This window comes from Talpa occidentalis, unplaced genomic scaffold (assembly GCF_014898055.3).
Source record: "Talpa occidentalis isolate TD23 unplaced genomic scaffold, MPIMG_talOcc4v2.1 talOcc4.2, whole genome shotgun sequence".
Lineage (NCBI taxonomy): Eukaryota > Metazoa > Chordata > Mammalia > Eulipotyphla > Talpidae > Talpa > Talpa occidentalis.
The window spans coordinates 137,243,698-137,263,915 of NW_023602073.1; the positions used below are offsets into that span (position 1 = coordinate 137,243,698).

General features: G+C 38.9%; 1 protein-coding gene across 1 annotated transcript in view; it reads left to right on the top strand.

The window, feature by feature from the left end:
• UTRN (utrophin) overlaps window positions 1-20,218 on the top strand; it is a 473,527-nt gene that overhangs the window by 128,570 nt on the left and 324,739 nt on the right. The window contains exons 10-18 of the mRNA XM_054698162.1: window positions 4,224-4,424; window positions 5,322-5,503; window positions 6,148-6,298; window positions 7,468-7,587; window positions 9,921-10,022; window positions 13,369-13,476; window positions 13,758-13,937; window positions 14,746-14,915; window positions 18,633-18,756. Coding sequence (XP_054554137.1) covers window positions 4,224-4,424; window positions 5,322-5,503; window positions 6,148-6,298; window positions 7,468-7,587; window positions 9,921-10,022; window positions 13,369-13,476; window positions 13,758-13,937; window positions 14,746-14,915; window positions 18,633-18,756 — 1,338 coding nt within the window. The remainder of the gene's footprint in view (window positions 1-4,223; window positions 4,425-5,321; window positions 5,504-6,147; window positions 6,299-7,467; window positions 7,588-9,920; window positions 10,023-13,368; window positions 13,477-13,757; window positions 13,938-14,745; window positions 14,916-18,632; window positions 18,757-20,218) is intronic.

Here is a 20,218-nt window from a genome sequence, read left to right on the forward strand (position 1 = left end):
TGATAATAAGGGATGTTGAACATTTTTTCATGTGCCTGTTGACCATTTGCGTTTCCTCTTTGGAGAGGGGTTTCCTCCTGAGAGGGACTGTCTTGGTTTCTCGGCTTATGTAGATAGGAGAGGTTGGTTGTCAGTTAGCATACCATCACGGGTCACGTGCGTAAGGGATGCCATCACAGCGATTTACTGAAAGGGAAATAATTATTTCACACAGGATGACTGGCATCGGATCTAGGGCTCAGATCATGCTGACTTGCCCCCTCACCTGTTTGCCATCTTTTATCATTGTTGTCATGTGGTAGAGATGGTTTTTCTCATGTCAGCCTAATTTTGTTCTAAGTACTAGTTTTCTCTTTTTTGCCACACAAAAGCTTTATTATTATTATTATTAATATTATTTACCATTATATTCTCACAAGGGCTATCAAAATATAACTTTTATTTTCCCTTTCTTTTAGGGGAATAATTAACAGTGTGCTGCTTGGTGTGCTTTTTACTTAAGGGCTTACAATGGTTTTATTCATCAGGATATAATAAGTTTTTTTTTTCCCCAGAAGATACAAAGTCATGAATTTTTTTTTTTTTTACCGTGTTATCCTGACTAGATCAGCTTATATTTTATTTTATTCTGTGTTAGTGCAACCAGTTCTCTTCATTCATATGTGAGAGATGCTTAATAGTTGGATGAGACCTTAAAAGTTCATTCTACAAAGTTCATTTTAAAACTTTAACATTTTAGCAACCAAACAGCCAAAAGATGCACATAGGTTTCAAACTGATATGAAATACATTTTGGAGAAGCAGGAAACTTATACCCTGAGGCTTAAGTTTCATCCTGTTGCAACTCCTTTTGGACTGGTTACTCTTCAACCTTAGTTTAATCTGAAAAATCTAGATAAAAACACCTACTTCATAAAGATAATGAATTCAAAGTGTCTCAAATGATGTTAATAAGCACTCAATAAGCAGCAGCTATTATTATAATTTTTCCATCTTATTTTTTTTTTTGGCATTATCATTCATTCTCATTCAGCAGTTCCTTTTTAAAAATGTTAGTTAATTCTCAGGTAATGATAATGGCCCGAAATTGGCATAACATTTTTTTTTTCTCCAAGGTTCAGAACTTATTATTACATATTTTCTTTGGGTCATAGAGTCTTCTTCTTTTCTTATTTTCTTCTTATTTTCTTCTTTTCTTCATTTTTTTTTTTTAAATAGCATGATTTAGAGAGGAAAAGTAGGTAAGAGATTGGTCTAGATTGTGAGCTTAAAGCTCTTTTGAGAAGTTTCAAAAATCAAGTGATGCCGACGGAAAGTCCTAATATTTTATACTGATTGAGAAAATGCTGAGAAGCATTTGTCTTTGGTAGTGGAGTTATTATCCTGCCTCAGTGTGGCTCAGATAATCTTCTGGGTTTGCCTTTTGGTTTTAGACTCATTTCTTTATTGTATTGGAGGCTCCTTTTGTTGGAAAGATGGATATTTGACTTCTTATAGTTAAGTCCATTGTCTCTTAAAAAAGAAGGAGATTTCATTTGCCTTTCATAATGTGTAGATAAAATAATCATTCTCTCTGGGGCTTAGGGTGTCATGATAAGAATTGCAGAAGCCATTTGCTGTTTGATTAACAGCAAGTGTATTAACATTAACCTTTTCCTTTGCCTGCATTCATTAGTACCTTAGAGGTTGAATTAAGTTAATTGAAGAAATAAAATGTGGTGGAGTTTTGATCATTTATTCTTTGACAGAGTTCGCCATCCAGTGTTTCCAGTGATCTCTTGTAGCCAGTTTCCTCTCTTGCTCTGACTATAAACCTGTGCTTCACAGCATTAGGTGGTCAGCAAATAATTCCTGCATTACTCTTTAAATTAATCTCTCAGTTGAAAGTTTTATCATGTGTTTTAGTTAATACCTTCTGAACATTTGCATTTAAATATGCCCTTTTCCCCCTACCTGGTAAATCCTAGTGCCTAGCTTAAGTGACTTTGCTGGTCACTCACCTTCCTAGTTCTCAGATATCATCATGAGACTATAGAGGATTGGTTCTAAATGATCTCCAGGATTATTTTGGCTCAGTATTTTTGGGATTTTGTGTCTAGAACTTAGCTTATTTTTTTCCTTTTCTGTGTTTGGCACCTCCTATTTCTTAATTATCCAGTGTTTCAACAGTGTGCTTCCCGATTCATTTTATAAGTCCTTTATTCAGTATAATGGGTTCCTTTGATTCTCCTTCCCAAATTTCTTTTCTGTGTTTTTCTTTTTGTTCCAGCCTTTACACTAATTATAGATATCATCTTCTCATAGCGCACGAGTCCCTCCTACTTCCACGAGTCATCTCAGGCCACTGCCCTACGGTCTTTTCCCCAAGATTGCTGTATATGTGTGTTCCTCTTTATAAAATACTTCTTCGCACATTAGCTTCACACTTTTCTCCTTTCTTCTTTTTAATGGAACTTTTTGAGAGATGTTTCCCCTGATTAACTTATTGAAATACAACCCTATACACACCACTCACTCACTCACCAGCTCACTCTGCTCTTGCTGTCACAGTGCTTTTGTAAGCTGTGTTAAGATTTTAAATTGTATCAGAGGAGCACTGGAAAAGCAGTGAAGGGTTTTAAGCAGGGAAATCTTATGATGTGATCACATTGCCCCGGGTCATTTTGGCTGCTGTGTGAGAAGTGGATTGTGGAGGCAGGAGCATGGCTGGCAATGTGGGGAAGTAAAGACAGTGGTGAACAGGCTGTGGTGACTGTGATATAGGTGGTTGTGGAAATGGAAAGGTTTGTATAGATTTGAGATAAATTTTCAAGGCAGGAATTAGACTCAATTTGTGATAAATGTGGGGATGAAAGAGAGAAAACAAGGCTAACTCTCTTGATTTTAGCTGGAGGAATGAAGTGTTTTGAAGAGCTCTTTACTGAGAGGGAGAAGCTTTAGAAGGAATGGTTTGGAGAGAAAATGAAGGGTTGAAATATAAGCATGAATTGATATAGCTGGGATACTGAAGTGAAGAAGGTAAAGTAGTTGGACATAGGAGTTTGGAGTTTGGCACAAGAAATGGAAAGATAAATGCCTGAAGATGTAGAAGATTCTTCAAATCCAATGGGAATGGGTGAGATCACTCAGGCAAGGTATACGGAGAGAGGAAGAAAGGGCCCAGGACTTAGTTTTGAGGAGATTCCTTACTTACCTGTTCGCGAATGCCGTTGAATTAGGGGGAAATCCAGTGTGGTGTTACGGAAGCAGGGAAGGAATGCTGGAGAGAGTGGGGTGTGGTTGTCCGGAATGCAACTGGGAATCTAAGCAAGAAACACCGTGACCCAGATCTCCGGGTTTGATTGGTCAGTTCTGGTATTATTGTCCTAACCCCCATTATTTAAAAACTGTTCTAGTTTGTTGGTTAATTACATGGTTACTCTAAAGATGATGCTAGAAAAGTGGATTTGTCGATGGAAATGTTATTGTAGGCAAATATTCAAAAAGTTTTGCTTTGAAAGGGAATACGAGAATGAGAGACTTTGATTTGATTATAACGTTCCAAAGTATTTAAGAAAATGCTTCATTGCTTAGAAAGAGCTTGAGATTAATTTATCCTATTGAGTTATAATAAATATGCATTTGTTCTTTAAATATAAAGACTAGCAAGTTATCTAGCGGGTAACTCCTCAAAAAAAATATTGCCTTCAGTTCAACAGCCTGCACGTGTATCCGTCTTCCTGTTTCTAAAATACAACACTAAATGCAACCCAGTAAAAGCAGTTTAACTCAGAATCAAAGCAGAATTCTGATCTCTGTCTCTTTTTCCTTAAATTATATCCACCCTTCAAGGCCCAGCACGTTACAGAGCTTCTGTGAAACTTTCTCATGTTAGCACTTGGTGAACGCAAAAAGCATCTCTTAGAAGTTGGTCTGTGGAATTTTGTAACATTGCTAATTGCCACTTCATATTTGTTCAGAGGTGACTCATCTAGGTTATTTCGCTCACTCTCTAACTTTATTAGAATTTCCGTGGGTTCAGAACCCCCCAGTGCAGGCCCCTTGGTACTGTCCCCTCTGGGCACACTGAGTAAATACCTCCCAGCTTCTTCGTGACATGGTTACCTGAGTCCTGGGCCGCCCATGACGCGTGGTGCCTGCCTTAGACTCTCTGTATGGTGTGTTTTGTTGAACACCTTTCCTTCTTCATGACGCTGTGGGTTTTCCTGGATTTGTTTTTGTAGAGCTCAGGACGGGATGAGCATGATAGTCCTCGAGCTGAAACCCCCAGCACTGTCACCGAGGTGGACATGGATCTGGACAGCTATCAGATAGCCCTGGAGGAAGTGCTGACCTGGCTGCTTTCTGCTGAGGACACTTTCGAGGAGCAGGATGACATTTCTGACAACGTTGAAGAAGTCAAAGACCAGTTTGCCACCCACGAAGTAAATAATCTGTAGCTGCTGAGCCAGATAGACCCACTGTGGTGCCTGTGTCTTATCAGGGGCTGTTCTTTGGGTTTTGTCATTTACTGAACGCTGCTCCACAGAAAGGTCATGGCATATTGTAGGAGTCATGATATTTAAATGGGGCTTTGTTATAAATTGACATGTGTGATTGTGCTTTGGAATTAAATTTCGGATTTTAATCTTACTGTAATTTGTATGTTCTGTGCAGCCACAGACAAGAATCAGTGCATAGAACTTCCCATTTCTAAAGTGTATTGTTATAGTTAAAACACAAAATAGCTAATCAATATACCAAGTCTTTAGGTCTTGAATGTTCTCCAAGAAGTGCTTATTTTTATTTATTGTATGATTATGCAAATGTCATATCCTGTGTTCCTGTACAATTTTATCATGAAAGCTTCCTGCTAATTTGAGGTTATATTATTTTGCAGTGAGGTGCATTTGATTATGTGGAGATTTCTGTCTGACTAAGCAGTTTTTTGGGTGTCCATATGCTCACTGACAGTTTTTTTTGTGCTGTATTGGCCTGAAAATACTAGAAATGTTAGTAATCCTTTGGTGATCATGGGGTTTATTTATTATCTTTTCTTTTAATTCCATGTCATGATCTGTCAGTAGCATTATTTAAAATTTACTTAAAAATACCTAGTTTCCTCATGTATAACATTGTCCTCTTTGATTAGTTCCCTTTTTTACCCAGGCCAGGTGCTTATTTCTTATATTCAGTATTTAAAAAACTGGATCAAAGTGTACTTTATTTGCACTTCACTAGGCTAGTACCCTTTTCTGCAGCATCGATGGTTAGGCATTAACAATTTTTTAAGGTATTTTTGCAATGGGCAGCTCATGAGTCATTATGACATACCTTTCCAGGCTTTCATGATGGAGCTGACGGCACACCAGAGCAGCGTGGGGAATGTCCTGCAGGCAGGAAACCAGCTGATAACACAGGGGACACTGTCCAATGAAGAGGAGTTTGAGATTCAGGAGCAAATGACCCTGCTGAATGCCCGATGGGAGGCACTGAGAGTGGCGAGCATGAACAGACAGTCCCGGTGAGTGAGGCAGAGAAATGGCTTTACCCCATAGACTGTGCCACCCAGCTCCAGCAAAAGTTTGCTTGTCTGTGAGACCAAGATAATGACAGAACTCACTTTGTACAGTTTCTACTGTTTTTGCACCGTCACTGGAATTTTGTATGACCTTTGTTTCCCCTTCGATGTGTTAGCCAAATCAAAAGGTAAAGGTTGGACTATAGAAGTTAGCAAAAAGGGGAAGGAAAGACATTGCATATCACACTTACCCATGCCTGGGATAAAAGTCGGCTAGCCGTTCACCTTATAGGAAGACGGTACCATGTAGAATTTATCCACAGTTCCATTTTGTAACATCTTTAAATGCAGTTTGTCCCTCATGGTTCATTTTATTTCATGTATTGTGTGTTAAGGATCAAACTGCATTGTATTGCAACTTCCACCTATTTAATAAGCAGGACTTCCTGGTCAAAGAAATAATGATTCTGATATAAATAAAGGGCACTGCTAGATGCATGCTTTGGCTGCCTCTAATTCACTCCATTTAGGAAGAAAACGAGTTGTTTCTTTTGCTGGTTTTTATATTGAAGGGCCAGATGCTAACTTTGAATGTTAGATAGGCTGTGTCCCTCAGAGAGGGGCTGATGCTGTCTCCCACCCCACAGGCTGCACGACGCACTGATGGAACTGCAGAAGCAGCAGCTGCAGCAGCTCTCCGCCTGGTTAACTCTCACAGAGGAACGCATCCAGAAGATGGAAACTTGTCCCCTGGACGATGATTTAAAATCCCTGCAGAAGCTGCTAGAAGATCATAAAGTAATTGCTCTCATATTTCTTTCAAAACCTTATCAATTTTGAAAAAACTGTGCTTAGTATACTCAGGGGTTTCTGTGATTAGAGCAGAGTTGGGGTACTTTTCAGTGTCCTTTTACCCAAAAGCACGTAGGGATGCAACTGCAGGTTCAGATTCTTACTGGGTACATAGTTTTCTTATGAAAGCACCTGGCGTTCATGAGATTCTCAAGGTGCTAGAAGTGGAAGAAGCAATGGCTTTCCTTAAAGGACGGGGCAGCTGGAGTGTGCTAGTGGTCACACAATGTGGGGCTAAAGAGGCAGACCCTCATTTCTCTGTGCCGCATTCTTTAAGGAAACCCGTTGCTGCTGCTTTGATCCAGGAAGGTAACAGGCAATAGACAAGGAACAAAATTTGGTGGACATTTCAATTTGGTCAGATTTACGAGATAATATTTTAGTCAAGATAAGAAAATGTAGAGTAAAAGAGCCTGTGCAAATTGCTTGAAGAATTTTATTGATCAATGGAATATATAGATTGATAATAAAGCTTTAGAAATTCATTAACAACTCAAGGCCTCTGATAACATTCCTGATAGATAGTATTTAAATAAACTCCCTATAAAAAAATATCCAAAGACTGCTCCCAGGGAAGAGGTGAGACTGGAAGGCATCCTATAACTTTTATTGCTTTTCTGGGTAATCAGATTAAATTCTGACTCTCAAATAGCATTTGACTTATCGCTCACTTTATACCATGCCTCACTAGGAAAAATGATCCCTGACTCTATGTATTTAAGTTCAGTACTTTTTTGACTTACCAATTCTATGTTCTTAATTTCCATATAGTCACTCAACTTGTTTATGTTGTGTGTGTGTATGTGTATATAAATGTGTGTATGTATGTGTGTATATGCATACACACATATATTTTAACTAGAACTTGGAATAAATGTGATGACATACATTTGCAATTTGTTATGACATTGCATTTTCAAACTGCTTTGACTCATAATGAAATGTAAAGATGTACAACGGCTTGTTTCATTAGTAGAACACTTAGCGCAATGATTGGAAATTTAAACACGATGGCCTCATTAAGTGTCCTTAATTACTATTGACAACTGAGTGGAATTAAATAGGTAAATGGGAAAGAGTAGAAATAATAGGTTGTCTTAATTTTTTTTCTCTAGAGTTTGCAAAATGATCTTGAGGCTGAACAGCTGAAGGTAAATTCATTAACTCACATGGTGGTGATTGTTGATGAAAACAGTGGGGATAGTGCTACAACTGTGCTGGAAGATCAGTTACAGGTAAGGACCCTGCACAACAGGATGGTCCCAAGGCACATGTGAACTGAGACCAATGTACATATTCCTCCTCTTTTTTTTTTTTAAAGATTTATTTATTTATACATACAAGAAGTGGGGTACAGACCAGATGTGCTGGAGGGTGAGAACATTCTCCAGAGACAGAGTGGGGGACAGAACAGGCAGACTGACTGAAATACATTGCTGAGAGGAGCAGTGGGCGAGACAGGAGAGGTCTGCTGCACCACGTGGGTATCTCGCCAGCCCGGCCGGGATCAAACCCATACTGTAGAGGCTGTAGACAGCTTCAAAGCACTGTGCTCAACCACCTGCGCCACCAGGGAGGTCCCCTCCTCTTCTTTTTTTTTTTAAGATTTATTTTATTTATACAAGAGCTGGGGTACAGGCCAGATGCATGGAAGGGTGAGAGGATTCATCAGAGACAGAGTGTGGAACAGAACAGGCAGACTGACAAAATACGCTGCTGAGGGGAGCAAAGGGCAAGACAGAAGAGGTCTGCTCATCATGTGGGTTGCTCTGAGGCCGGCGGGGATTGAACCAGCACTGCAGAGGTTGCCGACAGCTTCACAGTGCTGCGCTCAATCACCTGCGCCATCAGGGAGGTCCCCCCCCCACCTCTTGTTTATGCCCTGTCTCATTGTTTATTTAGAAGAGTAGAATAACCTACTTTAGGTTGTACTTTGCAGTTGAGATTCCATAGCATATGGGTTGTAGGGGTACATGGCCCTTCAGTTTGGCCTTTGGGTGATGGATAGGGCTGCAATAAGTGCTCCACTTGTGGATCATATTAACAAGACTAGGAAACTCAGGAAGTGGACCACAAACTTCTTGTTCAGAATCACTTCAGGAATTTGTAAAAATGCAGATTCCTGGTTACCATGCCCCTCAAAATTCCTGGAATTGGGGCCCACTAAATCTGCACTTAAAAAAATGTGTGTACATACTATATTTTGAGAATTGCAGCTATGTTAGATTTAATATGCCTTTTTCTTTGGTAGATCAGTGTGTGAATTTATCAACAGTTTTGGGAATCCTCCACATTGCTTCTTTTTGCACAAAGGCTATAGTGTATGTTTATAAATATGTCTAAAGAGATTTATTGGTATTTCATTTGAACAATACTTTAATACCTGATATGATATTGCCAGTTTGTGATTTTTAGTTGTTTTCACACTAGAGTTTCATCATATGACATGCTCTTTCTTTTGTAATGTTGAAGTTGATCAGAAGTGGTGGATGTGATGTCTTAATGTGCATTTTCTTTTTAAGTGTGTAGAAGAGATGTAAACATACAGGTAAGGTAGCCCCTAAACCCAAGTGTTGTAAATCAGTGTAGCTGGCCAGTGATTTTGGGAACTTGCTGTAGCATTTAGTTACTATAGTAACCAAAGAGGTTAACATTCATGTCTTTCCTGTGAGGAAACTGAAATTCAGAGAGGTTAAATGATGCCACTGGGATTAAAATAGACAATGAGACAGGAGCCCTGTCTTCTGGCTCTACCTTCTCTACCCTTTGCATTCTAAAACTTATTATATTATTAGCTATCAAGATAGTATAGTATGAATGAAATAATTCTTATTTATCTGCAAGCAATGTAGAAATAAAATTTAACATATGTTACCCATTATTTATAGAATGGTCATAAAATTATTTGCAAAGTCTCATGAAGAATTAGTTTTTGGGAAAATTAGTTAAGTTTATTTAGTCTTGCTAATAGTTGTAAGAATCTGTTGCTAATTTTTATGGAATTTTCTATGGATCATGCAATGTAAACAGAACACATCAGTTAACCATTTGTTATTTTGTAGGAATTCATTCAAAATATAGATTCATAAGGTTAAAATTGTTTCATAATGTTGATATAACATGTGATAGGTGGTGTGTAATGGGTGGGTAAGAAATAATTGATATACTGCATTTTTTTTCTAATAGCCTGAAACATTTTAACCTCAAAAAAGAATTTGCTTGGTATTTTTTGAGGATGTATGTAAAATTGTCAGGTTCTCATAATAAAAAATCACAATGAATTGGAAAGAGTAGGAATTTGGAGTTAAAAGATAAAAGATAAGAGTTCTATTTATATCACTTTCTAATTATAGAATATGAACTCATTGATTAAATTCTATGGAAATTAGTTTTCCTCATTTGTACAATTAAAGGACTTGTTTATAGTATTTAAAAGCAACTTTTATAAAAGTATTTTTTTAACTGGCTGCTTTGTAATAAAGAGCAATGATGCCATGAATTTCTTTAAGGATGGTGATAACTTTCTCTGAGGGCTTAGCTGACAAAGGATGGTTTCTTCCTTTTTTAGAAGCTTGGTGAACGCTGGACAGCAGTGTGCCGTTGGACTGAGGAGCGCTGGAATAGATTGCAAGAAATCAATATGTTGTGGCAGGAATTATTGGAAGAACAGGTGTGCAACTGTTATTCATCAGGAGTAAAATGGATGGTGTCAAGTAACTCATGTTTATTATCACTTTAGAGAAGTTGTCTTGTTTACTTTTTTTTCCTAAGATTTATTTTTTATTTATACAACACTGGGGTACAGGCCAGAGGCATGGGAGGGTGAGAGGATTCACCAGAGACAGAGTGGGGAGCAGAACAGGCAGACAGACAGAAAGCATTGCTGAGGGGAGCAGCGGGTGCAACAGGAGAGATCTGCTGCACCATGTGGGTATCTCCCTGACCTGCTGGGAATCGAACTGGCACTGCAGAGACTGCAGACAGCTTCACAGCGCTGCGCTCAACCCGCTGTGCCACCGGGGAGACCCCTGTCTTGTTTACTTTTCTTTGAAAAGAAACTATGAACATTTTTATTGTTTTTTAAAATCAGATATTTATCCATTTTATAATTGATCAGCTTCTTCATAGACATCAAATTATATGACTCCATTGTAATAGCAGTTTGATCTGTGTTCATTATTTAGAATGTTAGTAGTTAGATGCTCTGTTTTCTTGACTAATTTGACATTATTGCTTTTGTGTTACACTTTTATCCACACAGTGCCTACCATCCAGTTTGTGTTCAGTAAATAATGATAAATAAATTCACTCAAATACTTTCTGAACTTTAAAACACAAAAAATTTTTTAACATTAAATCGGAAATTATTGATGTTATTTAGCAACACCACTGATATAACACACAGCTAATAGTACATTTTTTTCCCCATGATGGCCTCAGAAAGTGAACCTTTGGGGCCTCCCCTGGTGGCGCAGTGGTTGAACGCTGGGCTGCGAGGCTGCCCGCAGCCTCTGCAGCACAGGTTTGATCCCCGGCCATCGGTGAGGGTCCCACATGGCGCGCAGACCTCTCCTGCCGCCCGCTGCTCCCCTCAGCAGTGTACTTCGGTCCTTCTGCCTGCTCTGCTCCCCGCTCTGGCTCTGGTGAATTCTCTCACCCTCCCGTGCTTCTGACTGTGCCCAGTGCTTGTATAAGTAAATAAATAAAAATCTTTTAAAAAAAAAAAAAAGAAAGTGAACCTTTGGCACAAAGCTGACACCTTAATTTTTCAGTCACAGTAGCGGGTCCATCTTTCCAGGAAAGCAATCATCAACAGAATATAAATAATGCAAAATTTTCTTCCAAACCCCAAACAGTTGTGGTTTTTAAAATCATCAGATAGTGTTATTCCTGTGTTCATTTTGATTCTCTACATGCATTTCACTTCCATCCACAAAAAAGCAGCTATAATTTTTGCAGTGGATAAACACAGTGTATCATGTTTGTGGCTTACTAATATCGTAGTAGAAAAAAAAATCTTAAAAAAGTAGGCTGCAAAATTTATCTCAACATAAATTGTTTGTAACTCCCCCTTCAGCCCCATCTTTGGTCAGAGTTCTTCTGTTAAAAATCACATAACGGAGCTGATTTTGATTTTTGAAATATTTGCACTTCACTTTACAAATATTTGCATTGACTTGGACCTTGTTTCCATGCCAAAGAGTCACATAGAGTAGTTAACATTTTACTTCTATAATAGGAGACATTGATAGCTAGAGAAAACTACCGTGTTACTCTCCTGTTAATAAAATAATCCAAAACTTGGATATAATTTTAATTTGGTCATAAAAATATTTATTTTTTTAAAAAGTAGCTAGTATTTTGGACATTTATTATTTTATGTTTTAAAATGATTTTTGAGTGGGTTTCTTTGGAAGCCATAAATATAGAAGGAGAACCCTTGTTGTAATCTGGACTTAAACACAGCACTAGTCCTTATGATGTAGATAATTTGCTGTTGCAGGTTGCATAGCAGGGGATCCAATATACTGTATATGAATGCAAAGTCTTTCAAGGGATTATTGCACAGGTTTGAAGATAATTTAGAGATGGTCTGCTGTGAGAATTAATTCTAAACGTCTGCAGCTTCTACCAAGTTTCATTGTGACCTTAATTTCCCTCTGTCCTTCCATGAGCTCAGACCCTGTTCTCAGTTTATAGTCTGTTCTTAGACAGTCAACACCATAGAAAGAATGCTGGCTCTCGGCCGCCCCTCTGTTCTGCATGCATGGTACACTGTAGGTGCCTCATAGCTTTTTGTTTTGGTTGGTGGTTTTTGAAAGGATAACTATTTCATTTGTTTTCTAGTCTCCCCCCACCCTTTTTTTAATGAATCTGCTATGGAATGCCTTTTACCCATCTCATCTCATCAGTTTTATTTTTTTATATTCTTAAATGTTTATTCATTTTTGTACAGTAATCTCATCATTTTTAAGTCTCATCATCCATCAAGGGCCATGAAGTCATTTATAAGTGCCCATCCCCTCCCCCGATACCCTGAAATTGGAAATAATCTCTTCTTTGGAATTGCCATCACATTAAAAATAATTTTATATACTAAGTTTTACGTATGCTACACATTTATATATATTTATGTATGATACATTTAAATAGGATATATTTATATTTGTGGTGTCTGCACTTTCTGTCTTGTCGCATTTTTGTGCATGTCTTATTACCCTTATTATACTGAACACAGGATCCATATAGTCTTGATATTCTTTACCTTTTGTGCGTGTGTGTGAAATAGAGACACAAGGAGTAGTTGTTAAATAAACTGATAAATAAAACAACTAGAAAAAGAACTGATCTCACTATAAAAATAAAACCAAGATTTTTTTCCCTCCTAACTCTATAGAGAAGATTTTGGGGAAGAATTAACCCAATGTGCCATGGTAGTTTTCTGCCCCTCTTTCAAGGTTTTCTTGCTACGTTGCTAAATATCTTCTGCTTAAAACAACTGCATTGTTGGCCAGTGGGCTTTCACTATCTTTGTGCTGGCTTCCCACCATCCTTACGTCCTTGCTCTTGAGTCTGCAGCACTAGTGTGGTCTTCCTGCCTGTGCCTTGGGTAAACAACTGACTTTGGGGTGTGGGTGCTTGATGTAGGCCTCCTGTTAACTTTCCAAAATGAGGGCACCCAGCAGAACAATTTCTGAGCTTCCTTCATCCTCTGGAGGGTTATAATTTGATTCCTTTGTAGATTAGGCGAGTTAGATTTAACCTTTTAGATTCACCTGCCTCCCTGAAAATTAGGTTGAGTCACCTAGGGGCTTATGTCAAGTTGAAAATCTGAGAAGACTTTTAAAGAAAAATGTCTTCTGGATCAGGTATGCTTCAGATTTAGGTGTTTGAAGTTCCTATGCTAGGGAAGGGTGAAGCCTTTAGTTACATGAAAGTTAGAGATTTGGAAACTTTATTGAATTAAATACAAATGATCCCCCAAATATATTTCTAACCTTTCTTATTGCTTGTAGTGCTTGTTGAAAGCTTGGTTAACTGAAAAAGAAGAGGCTTTAAATAAAGTGCAGACGACCAACTTCAAAGACCAAAAGGAACTCAGCGTCAGTATTCGGCGACTGGCTGTAAGTACCATCTTTGTCAGCTTGCCTTATAAGGCCATGATACCTTCGTGTTTTCTATCAATGGTTAATGCAATTCAGTGAGTGCAGAATATGACCTAGTATCCAAGACTAAAATGTTGCTAGGTAATGATCTAGAACCAGGAGTCTTAGGTTTTAGCATTAGGGAACTGCATAGTGTGTAAATTTTACTATAAAATATACATATTTACATTTCCTGACTGGGGAAAAGGAATGTAAGTCCTATGAGAGGGAGTTATCTAATAGATAATCTGAAATGCTAGATTTTGAAGGAAGACATGGAAATGAAGCGGCAAGCATTGGATCAGCTGAGTGAGATTGGCCAGGACATCAGTCAATTACTTGATAATCCCAAGGCATCTACGAAGATCAACAATGACTCAGAGGAACTGACTCAGAGGTGGGATTCTTTGGTTCAGAGACTAGAAGATTCTTCCAACCAGGTACCTTTTGCTTTGGACAATTTATTGTGCTATGAAGTAGAAATTACATGTTCAGGTTAGTTTTAGATTTATGGAATAAAAGAGTAGTATGTAAACTAAAAAGTTAGTGTGTTATACTTGGTTTACAATAAAACTGACAAGTATGAATCTTTACTTTTCTAAAGTAAATTTTAATTGACCTTTAAAAACTTATTTGTAGCCAATAATTTAATCCTGAGTAACTGATAACCAGCATGAATCCATTACACGGTCTTTAAATCTTAAATATTTTTGTTTATTATAAAATATTTTAGTGAATTGATCAAAAATAAAACTTCAGTGTGTACACGAATGTTCATATCACTATTAATCATAACCATCAAAAAGTGGAAGAACCCAAGTTTCCATCAGTAGATGGATAGAAACACAAAATGTGGTTGGATCACACAATGGAGTGCTACTTGGCAATAAAATAATGGAATACTGTTTTATGCTACAACATGGATGAACTTTGAAAACATTGTTCTGGGTAAAAGGAGCCAGTTACAAGATCACATGCACTGTGGTTCTATTTATATGAAATGTCCAGAACAGGCCTATCTGTAGGGTTAAAAAGTAAGTTAGTGGTAGTGCTAGGTCACTACTAATAAGCACTTGCTTTCTTTTTGGGGTGATACAACTCTTCTGAAATAGAAAGTGAGGATAGTTGCACAACTCTGAATATACAGGTAACCACTGAATGGTGTTTTCAAAGTGGGAATTGTATGACATGTGAGTTACATCTCAAAATTGTGATAAAACATTAAAACTAAGCTGATTTTTATTTCAGGTGACTCAGGCTGTTGCAAAGCTGGGGATGTCCCAAATTCCTCAGAAGGATCTTTTGGAGACTGTTCGAATAAGGGAACAAGTAACTACAAAAAGAACGAAGCAAGAACTGCCCCCGCCTCCTCCCCCAAAGAAGAGACAGATTCCTGTGGATATAGAAGCTAAGAAAAAGTGAGAACTGATAGAGAAATTTTCCAAACCCAGTATTGCACATACTGTATTTTGTGATCTGTATTTATCTTGTACTAATCTCTAGTTATATGCAAATGTAGGCATTGTAGTTATAGAAATTCCACTGCTAAACCACTCACTGCCCCTGAATCATCTGAATATTCTATTTCACTCTGGCTAAGCATTTAAATTGCCTTGGCTGATTTTATTTATCTTGTGCTCAATTTGGAAAACTATGTGATGAAATCCCTCTCTCTCCATTTCCCATCACTTCTTCTGGAAGGATGTGATTCTCCAGGATTCCTTATTATTTGTTCTTTTTTCTCTCTGTCATGACTCCAGCAATTTTGCTTTAGATAATCTCACTCTTTACGACTCTCCTTCTTCATGTCATTAAAAAATTAATTCAGGAAAGAATGCCTTTTGTCTCCTTTTTTATTTTTCTTCTTCCCCCACTCTTTTTTTCATGATTTCTTTCTTCCTTTGTTCTTTTAATCATATTCATTAACAGATTCTTTGTGTTTGACTTAAAGACCCATTTTGGGATAGGATGTCTTTTCTTGATTGATTAAAAAAAACTGGATCTTTGTAAGAGGAATAATCACAGCTGACATACATTGAGCTTTTACTAACGTTAGATGGTGTGCTAGCTGGCCTGTGTCTGGGGACTGTACCTCACATCATCAGAGCAGTCCATCTTCAAACAGCCCTTGAGTAGCAGCATTCTGTGCCTTTCACAGTAGAATCCCAGAGCCTGGGCAAATGGGCAGTTATTTTGGGCCTGAATAGAAGTGATATGATGTCCTTGGTTTAGCTTTTGTTAGACAAAGCAGACCTCCCCTTTCACCAGGAGATTATTCTTTGATGATAGGGCTGTGTTTCGGCCTCCTCCCTCTCCCTGCACTTTCAGACACCTCCTGTGGGACTTCCAAGACGAAGCTTCTCCTGTTACTGTGATCTCAGCTCTTTCATTTCCTGAATGTTTACATTCTGCCAGGCATTGCTGGCAGTATCTCTCCAGGGCTGACTTTGTGCTTTTGGAAGCAAGGAAGTTTGTAAAAGACTAGAGCGTGTAACTCTAAAAATCTTAGTTTAACTATGACTGTATTGGATACAGGCATTTGGCAGTAAGAAGCAGAGCACGTTTCTGCAGTGGCTTCAGCAGTGGGGGCATTGATGCCTCGAGTTACATGAGCGCAGCAGGACCACAGGTGAATGGGGTGGTGTGGGTCAGCCTCGCGGGCTCAGTCTCTGTCTTCCTCAGCATGTGGGCTTTCACCCGTAGGCTTCATCCCAAGTGCTGCTGCAGCTCAGGTGGAACAACCTTGTAGAGCCTGCTTTCTAGGAAGAAGGGCAGTTTTTCCTGATTTGCCTTCTTTTGAATTAGGGAGAAACCCCTTTCCTGGAAGATGTTAGCGAAGTGTCCCCTTGCTCGCACTGCCAGGATGCAGTCACTTGCTCATGCTCTGTGTGTGTCCAGCCTTTTTGGGTGTGTGTACATGTGTCCTGGGAGACATCAAAGCAGACGTGGCTGGGAGGGAGTCAGCCTGGCAGGCAGCCCACTGTGAGTGCCGTAGTTTTCTAGTCCATGATTTCATTGTAGCAGAAATCACTTCACTTAATTTCTGGACAGATAAAGGCTTTAGTCCCTACAATTCATTTCATTACAATAGAAGACAGTGTCAGAGAGGTCATTTTTATGCCCAGACATGGTCTGCCCTCCTGTTTGTCCCCCGATGGGGGGATAGTTCTGCTTTCTGGGGCAATGTAGAGCTCCACTGCACTTCTTCATTGTGGTACCCCTTCAAGATTTGATGATGTGTTTCATATTCTCTTTCCCACTGACTTAAAGTCCAGACTATCCTTAATCGTTTTAGTGTGACATGGTCTCCTTTAAAATCTTCAGTCTGTTCTAGAAGCTGCAACTAGCTTGTCCACAAATGGGCTGTCTGAGTAGACTTAAGTCTTAAAAAACTGCTTAGCACAGTTTATAATACACGCTTTGGAAAAGATGGTCTGTTTGCCCCTTTCTCTTCTTGGTGGTAGGTTTTGCTGGTTTCCAGGTATAAAGGGAGACTCATTGGCCCTAATCTGAACTCTGTTAATATGACCTGAGATCATTCATGCTATCATTTTTGTATCACTGTCATGCTTATTGAGGACAGAGATGAACTAAGGCCCCCAGGTCATGGAAATGTGTGGTCTTTGGATGGCACACCGCTCTCTGAAAGATTAAATAGAAATATGCTACTAAGATGAAGGAGGAGTTTACCACTGCTTTAGGGGCAACTCAGCTTCACATTATTTACCCTGAATGTCCCAAAATCCCATACAAGTTCAAGGAAAAGGTAGCTCAATGAAATATTCTGAATTCACAGGAAACATTTAAAATTACAATTTCCAAAAGAATTAGCAACACCCTATGCTTACCTAAAAGATCCTGAAAATATCCAACTTGCTTTGAGATTTCCTGTGGGTAGGGGGTGCATTAAGAGGATAATCTGCTTTTGTTGGAATCCCACATCCAATATTTTATTATTAGTTTTGTGAACTGGGGCAGTTACTTGAAACCTCCAAGGACTCAATTCCTATATCAAGAAAAGGGTAGCAATCATATCTATTTGATAGGTCATTTGTGAGAACTCCTTGAGTTGTGAATACACATAAAACTCTTAGAAAAGGCCCTGGTATACGGATGGTGATCAGTGGCTGTTTCTCCTCTTCTTCTACTCACTGCTGTTGGCCAACCTTCTCGAACCTCTCAAACTTGTTCACCTTTATTCCTTTCCTCTGTCACAGTCCTAGCTCTGGCTCCAGTTATTACCTTAGCCTTTTCCCTCAATTTGCCTCTTTTTGTTCTTTCTCTTCTGTGAATATTAAAGGATAAATATAATCAAGTCACTTCTGTGTTTAAAACTGTCGCTGGTTCTCAGTTGCCCTTTTATTAAGCCCAAACCCCTTAACTGAGCCTGCAGGGCCTTGCAGTGGCTGGTCCTGTGGTTCTCAGCCACATTGTCTATCACCTCTTCCTGGAGTGTTTGCTTCCCAACCACACCTAAGTGCATGCAGGGTGTGAAGTCTGGGCCCTCCTTTCTGTGTTCTCCCTTTGCAAGGAAAACTGGATAGTCACTGCTTTTCCACTTTAGGAAGCCAATCTTCCTTGATTGGATTGGGTGTCATGCCTGCAAATACCTGGAATTAGCATCCAGCAAATCTTTTTGTTACTGCCAGCTACTTCCATTGCCTTTCCTAGACTGGAAGCTCCAAGACCCTGGGATTGTGTCTGGTTTACCTTTGTACCAGGAGCCCTATCTAGTGCCTGGCCTATGGTAGACTCAATAACTACACACTGAAATAAAGAAGACATTAATGTTAGGAATATCTGTATTTGTTCCTTTCTATTATTATCTAACCAAGCCTGTTTTTAATCATCCACAAGAATTTATAAAAGTACAAGTGATTTCTTTCAAAGTTAAAAAAATTTACATTTAATTATTCTCTTCATTTATTAATGTTACAATATGATTCCTTTTCACACTTTCAGTTGTAAATGTATGATCATGTTTTATGCGGTTACTATTATTTTTGGGTTGCCAGGTTTTGTGGGGAGTGTTTGAAAACATGTGCCTGATGCGTGTTTGGTACTCTTTGTCTTGAGCTGAGAGAAACAATAGAAGAAAATGAATGACAAATGGTAACATCTAAATCTTAAATCAGGTTTGATGCTGTAAGTGCAGAGCTGTTGAGCTGGATTTTGAAATCAAAGAGTACCATTCAGGCCATCGAGATAAAAGAGTATAAGAAGATGCAAGAGACTGCAGAAATGAAAAAGAAGTTGAAGGTAAGACATAAAACAAACATAGCAAGTGAAAAAAGTATTTCATCAGGATATGTTTGCTGTTGGCAGAAATATATGATGGGATCCAAGGACTTCCTGTAAAATAAATGTAGCTGTAGGTAGTTTTTAGAAGATTGTAGTAAATTTTGAATTGATTTGGTGGCTGTGTCAAATCTCTACATGGAGTAGGTTTTCTTCCCTCTCCTTCATTAACCGTTGAGAACTGCAGGAAGGGCTATTTCTTAAGGTGATCCAGTTATTATTTCTATTTTTTAGCTTAATTGGTACTTACAGATACAGACTAGTTTATGAATTTGTGTATGCTGAAGATGTTTTGCTTTCTCAATATAGACAACTATTTTATATCTAAAAATGTCTTCCCTGTATTCTCTTCAGAGAAGAGACAGTTGTTAAAGAAATGCTATGAAGATGTATGGGATTTTAGCCCCACTACTTTGTACCCTTATGTGTGTTACAAAAAATTGAGACAGAAGATTGAAGTGATTTATGTGACTGGTTTCATAGTCTCTGCACATCCTTTCATGAACAATTTGGACACTTTGAGCAAGTCTGCATCAGCAGTGGAGTTTGTAAAGAGTTTGGAAAACATTTATGAAACAGAGCTGTGTTAATATCAGTGATGTAAGTTAGAAAGTGGTACTACCGTAGCCATTGAAGGGAGGCCAGGATTGCAGTGTTTTCTCTACAGAGGGGGAGTCCAGAGGTGACCCCTGAGCAGAGACAGGGGACCCTTGAGCAGAGGCAGGGAGGTGAACAAGTGTGTTGTGATGCTGATGCTTGGGGCAAATACTCTGTTCGGGGACTCCCTGGTGGTGCAGCAGTTGAGTGCTGTGTTGCAAAGCTGCCGGCAGCCTCTGCAGCACTGGTTCGATCCCCAGCTGCCTGGTGAGGGTCCCACATGGCGCGCAGACCTCTCCTGCCACCCGCTGCTCCCCTCTGCAGTATATTTCTTTGTCAGTCTGCCTGTTCTGTTCCCTGCTCTGGCTCTGGTGAATTCTCTCACCCTCCCATGCTTCTGACTGTACCCGGTGCTTGTATAAATAAATAAATCTTAAAAAAAATATTCTGTTCGGTTTCATGCTAGATGTGCAGGGAAGAGTAGCAGAAGGCTAAGGCAGTAGAGAGTTTGAGGTCAGCCTGGTCAACTTTGAATATTTGTAGAGGAAGTTAAGATAGATTTCTGTCTCATCATTCTATGACATGTGTTCTTACATGGAGGTCTCTGTTGACTGTTGGCTTCCAAATCCAGAGGCTGCATTTTTGGTCTCAGTATTTGCCACAGTTAATCTTTCTCTTCTTAAATTCTCATAGCCCTAGGGTTCTTCATTTATACACACACACACACACACACACACACACACACAAAATATGTATCTGATCAAGTGTCTCCTGGGCTTGCAATTAATTAATGATTTCCCATTCCTATGGGGACAAAATGTTTCAC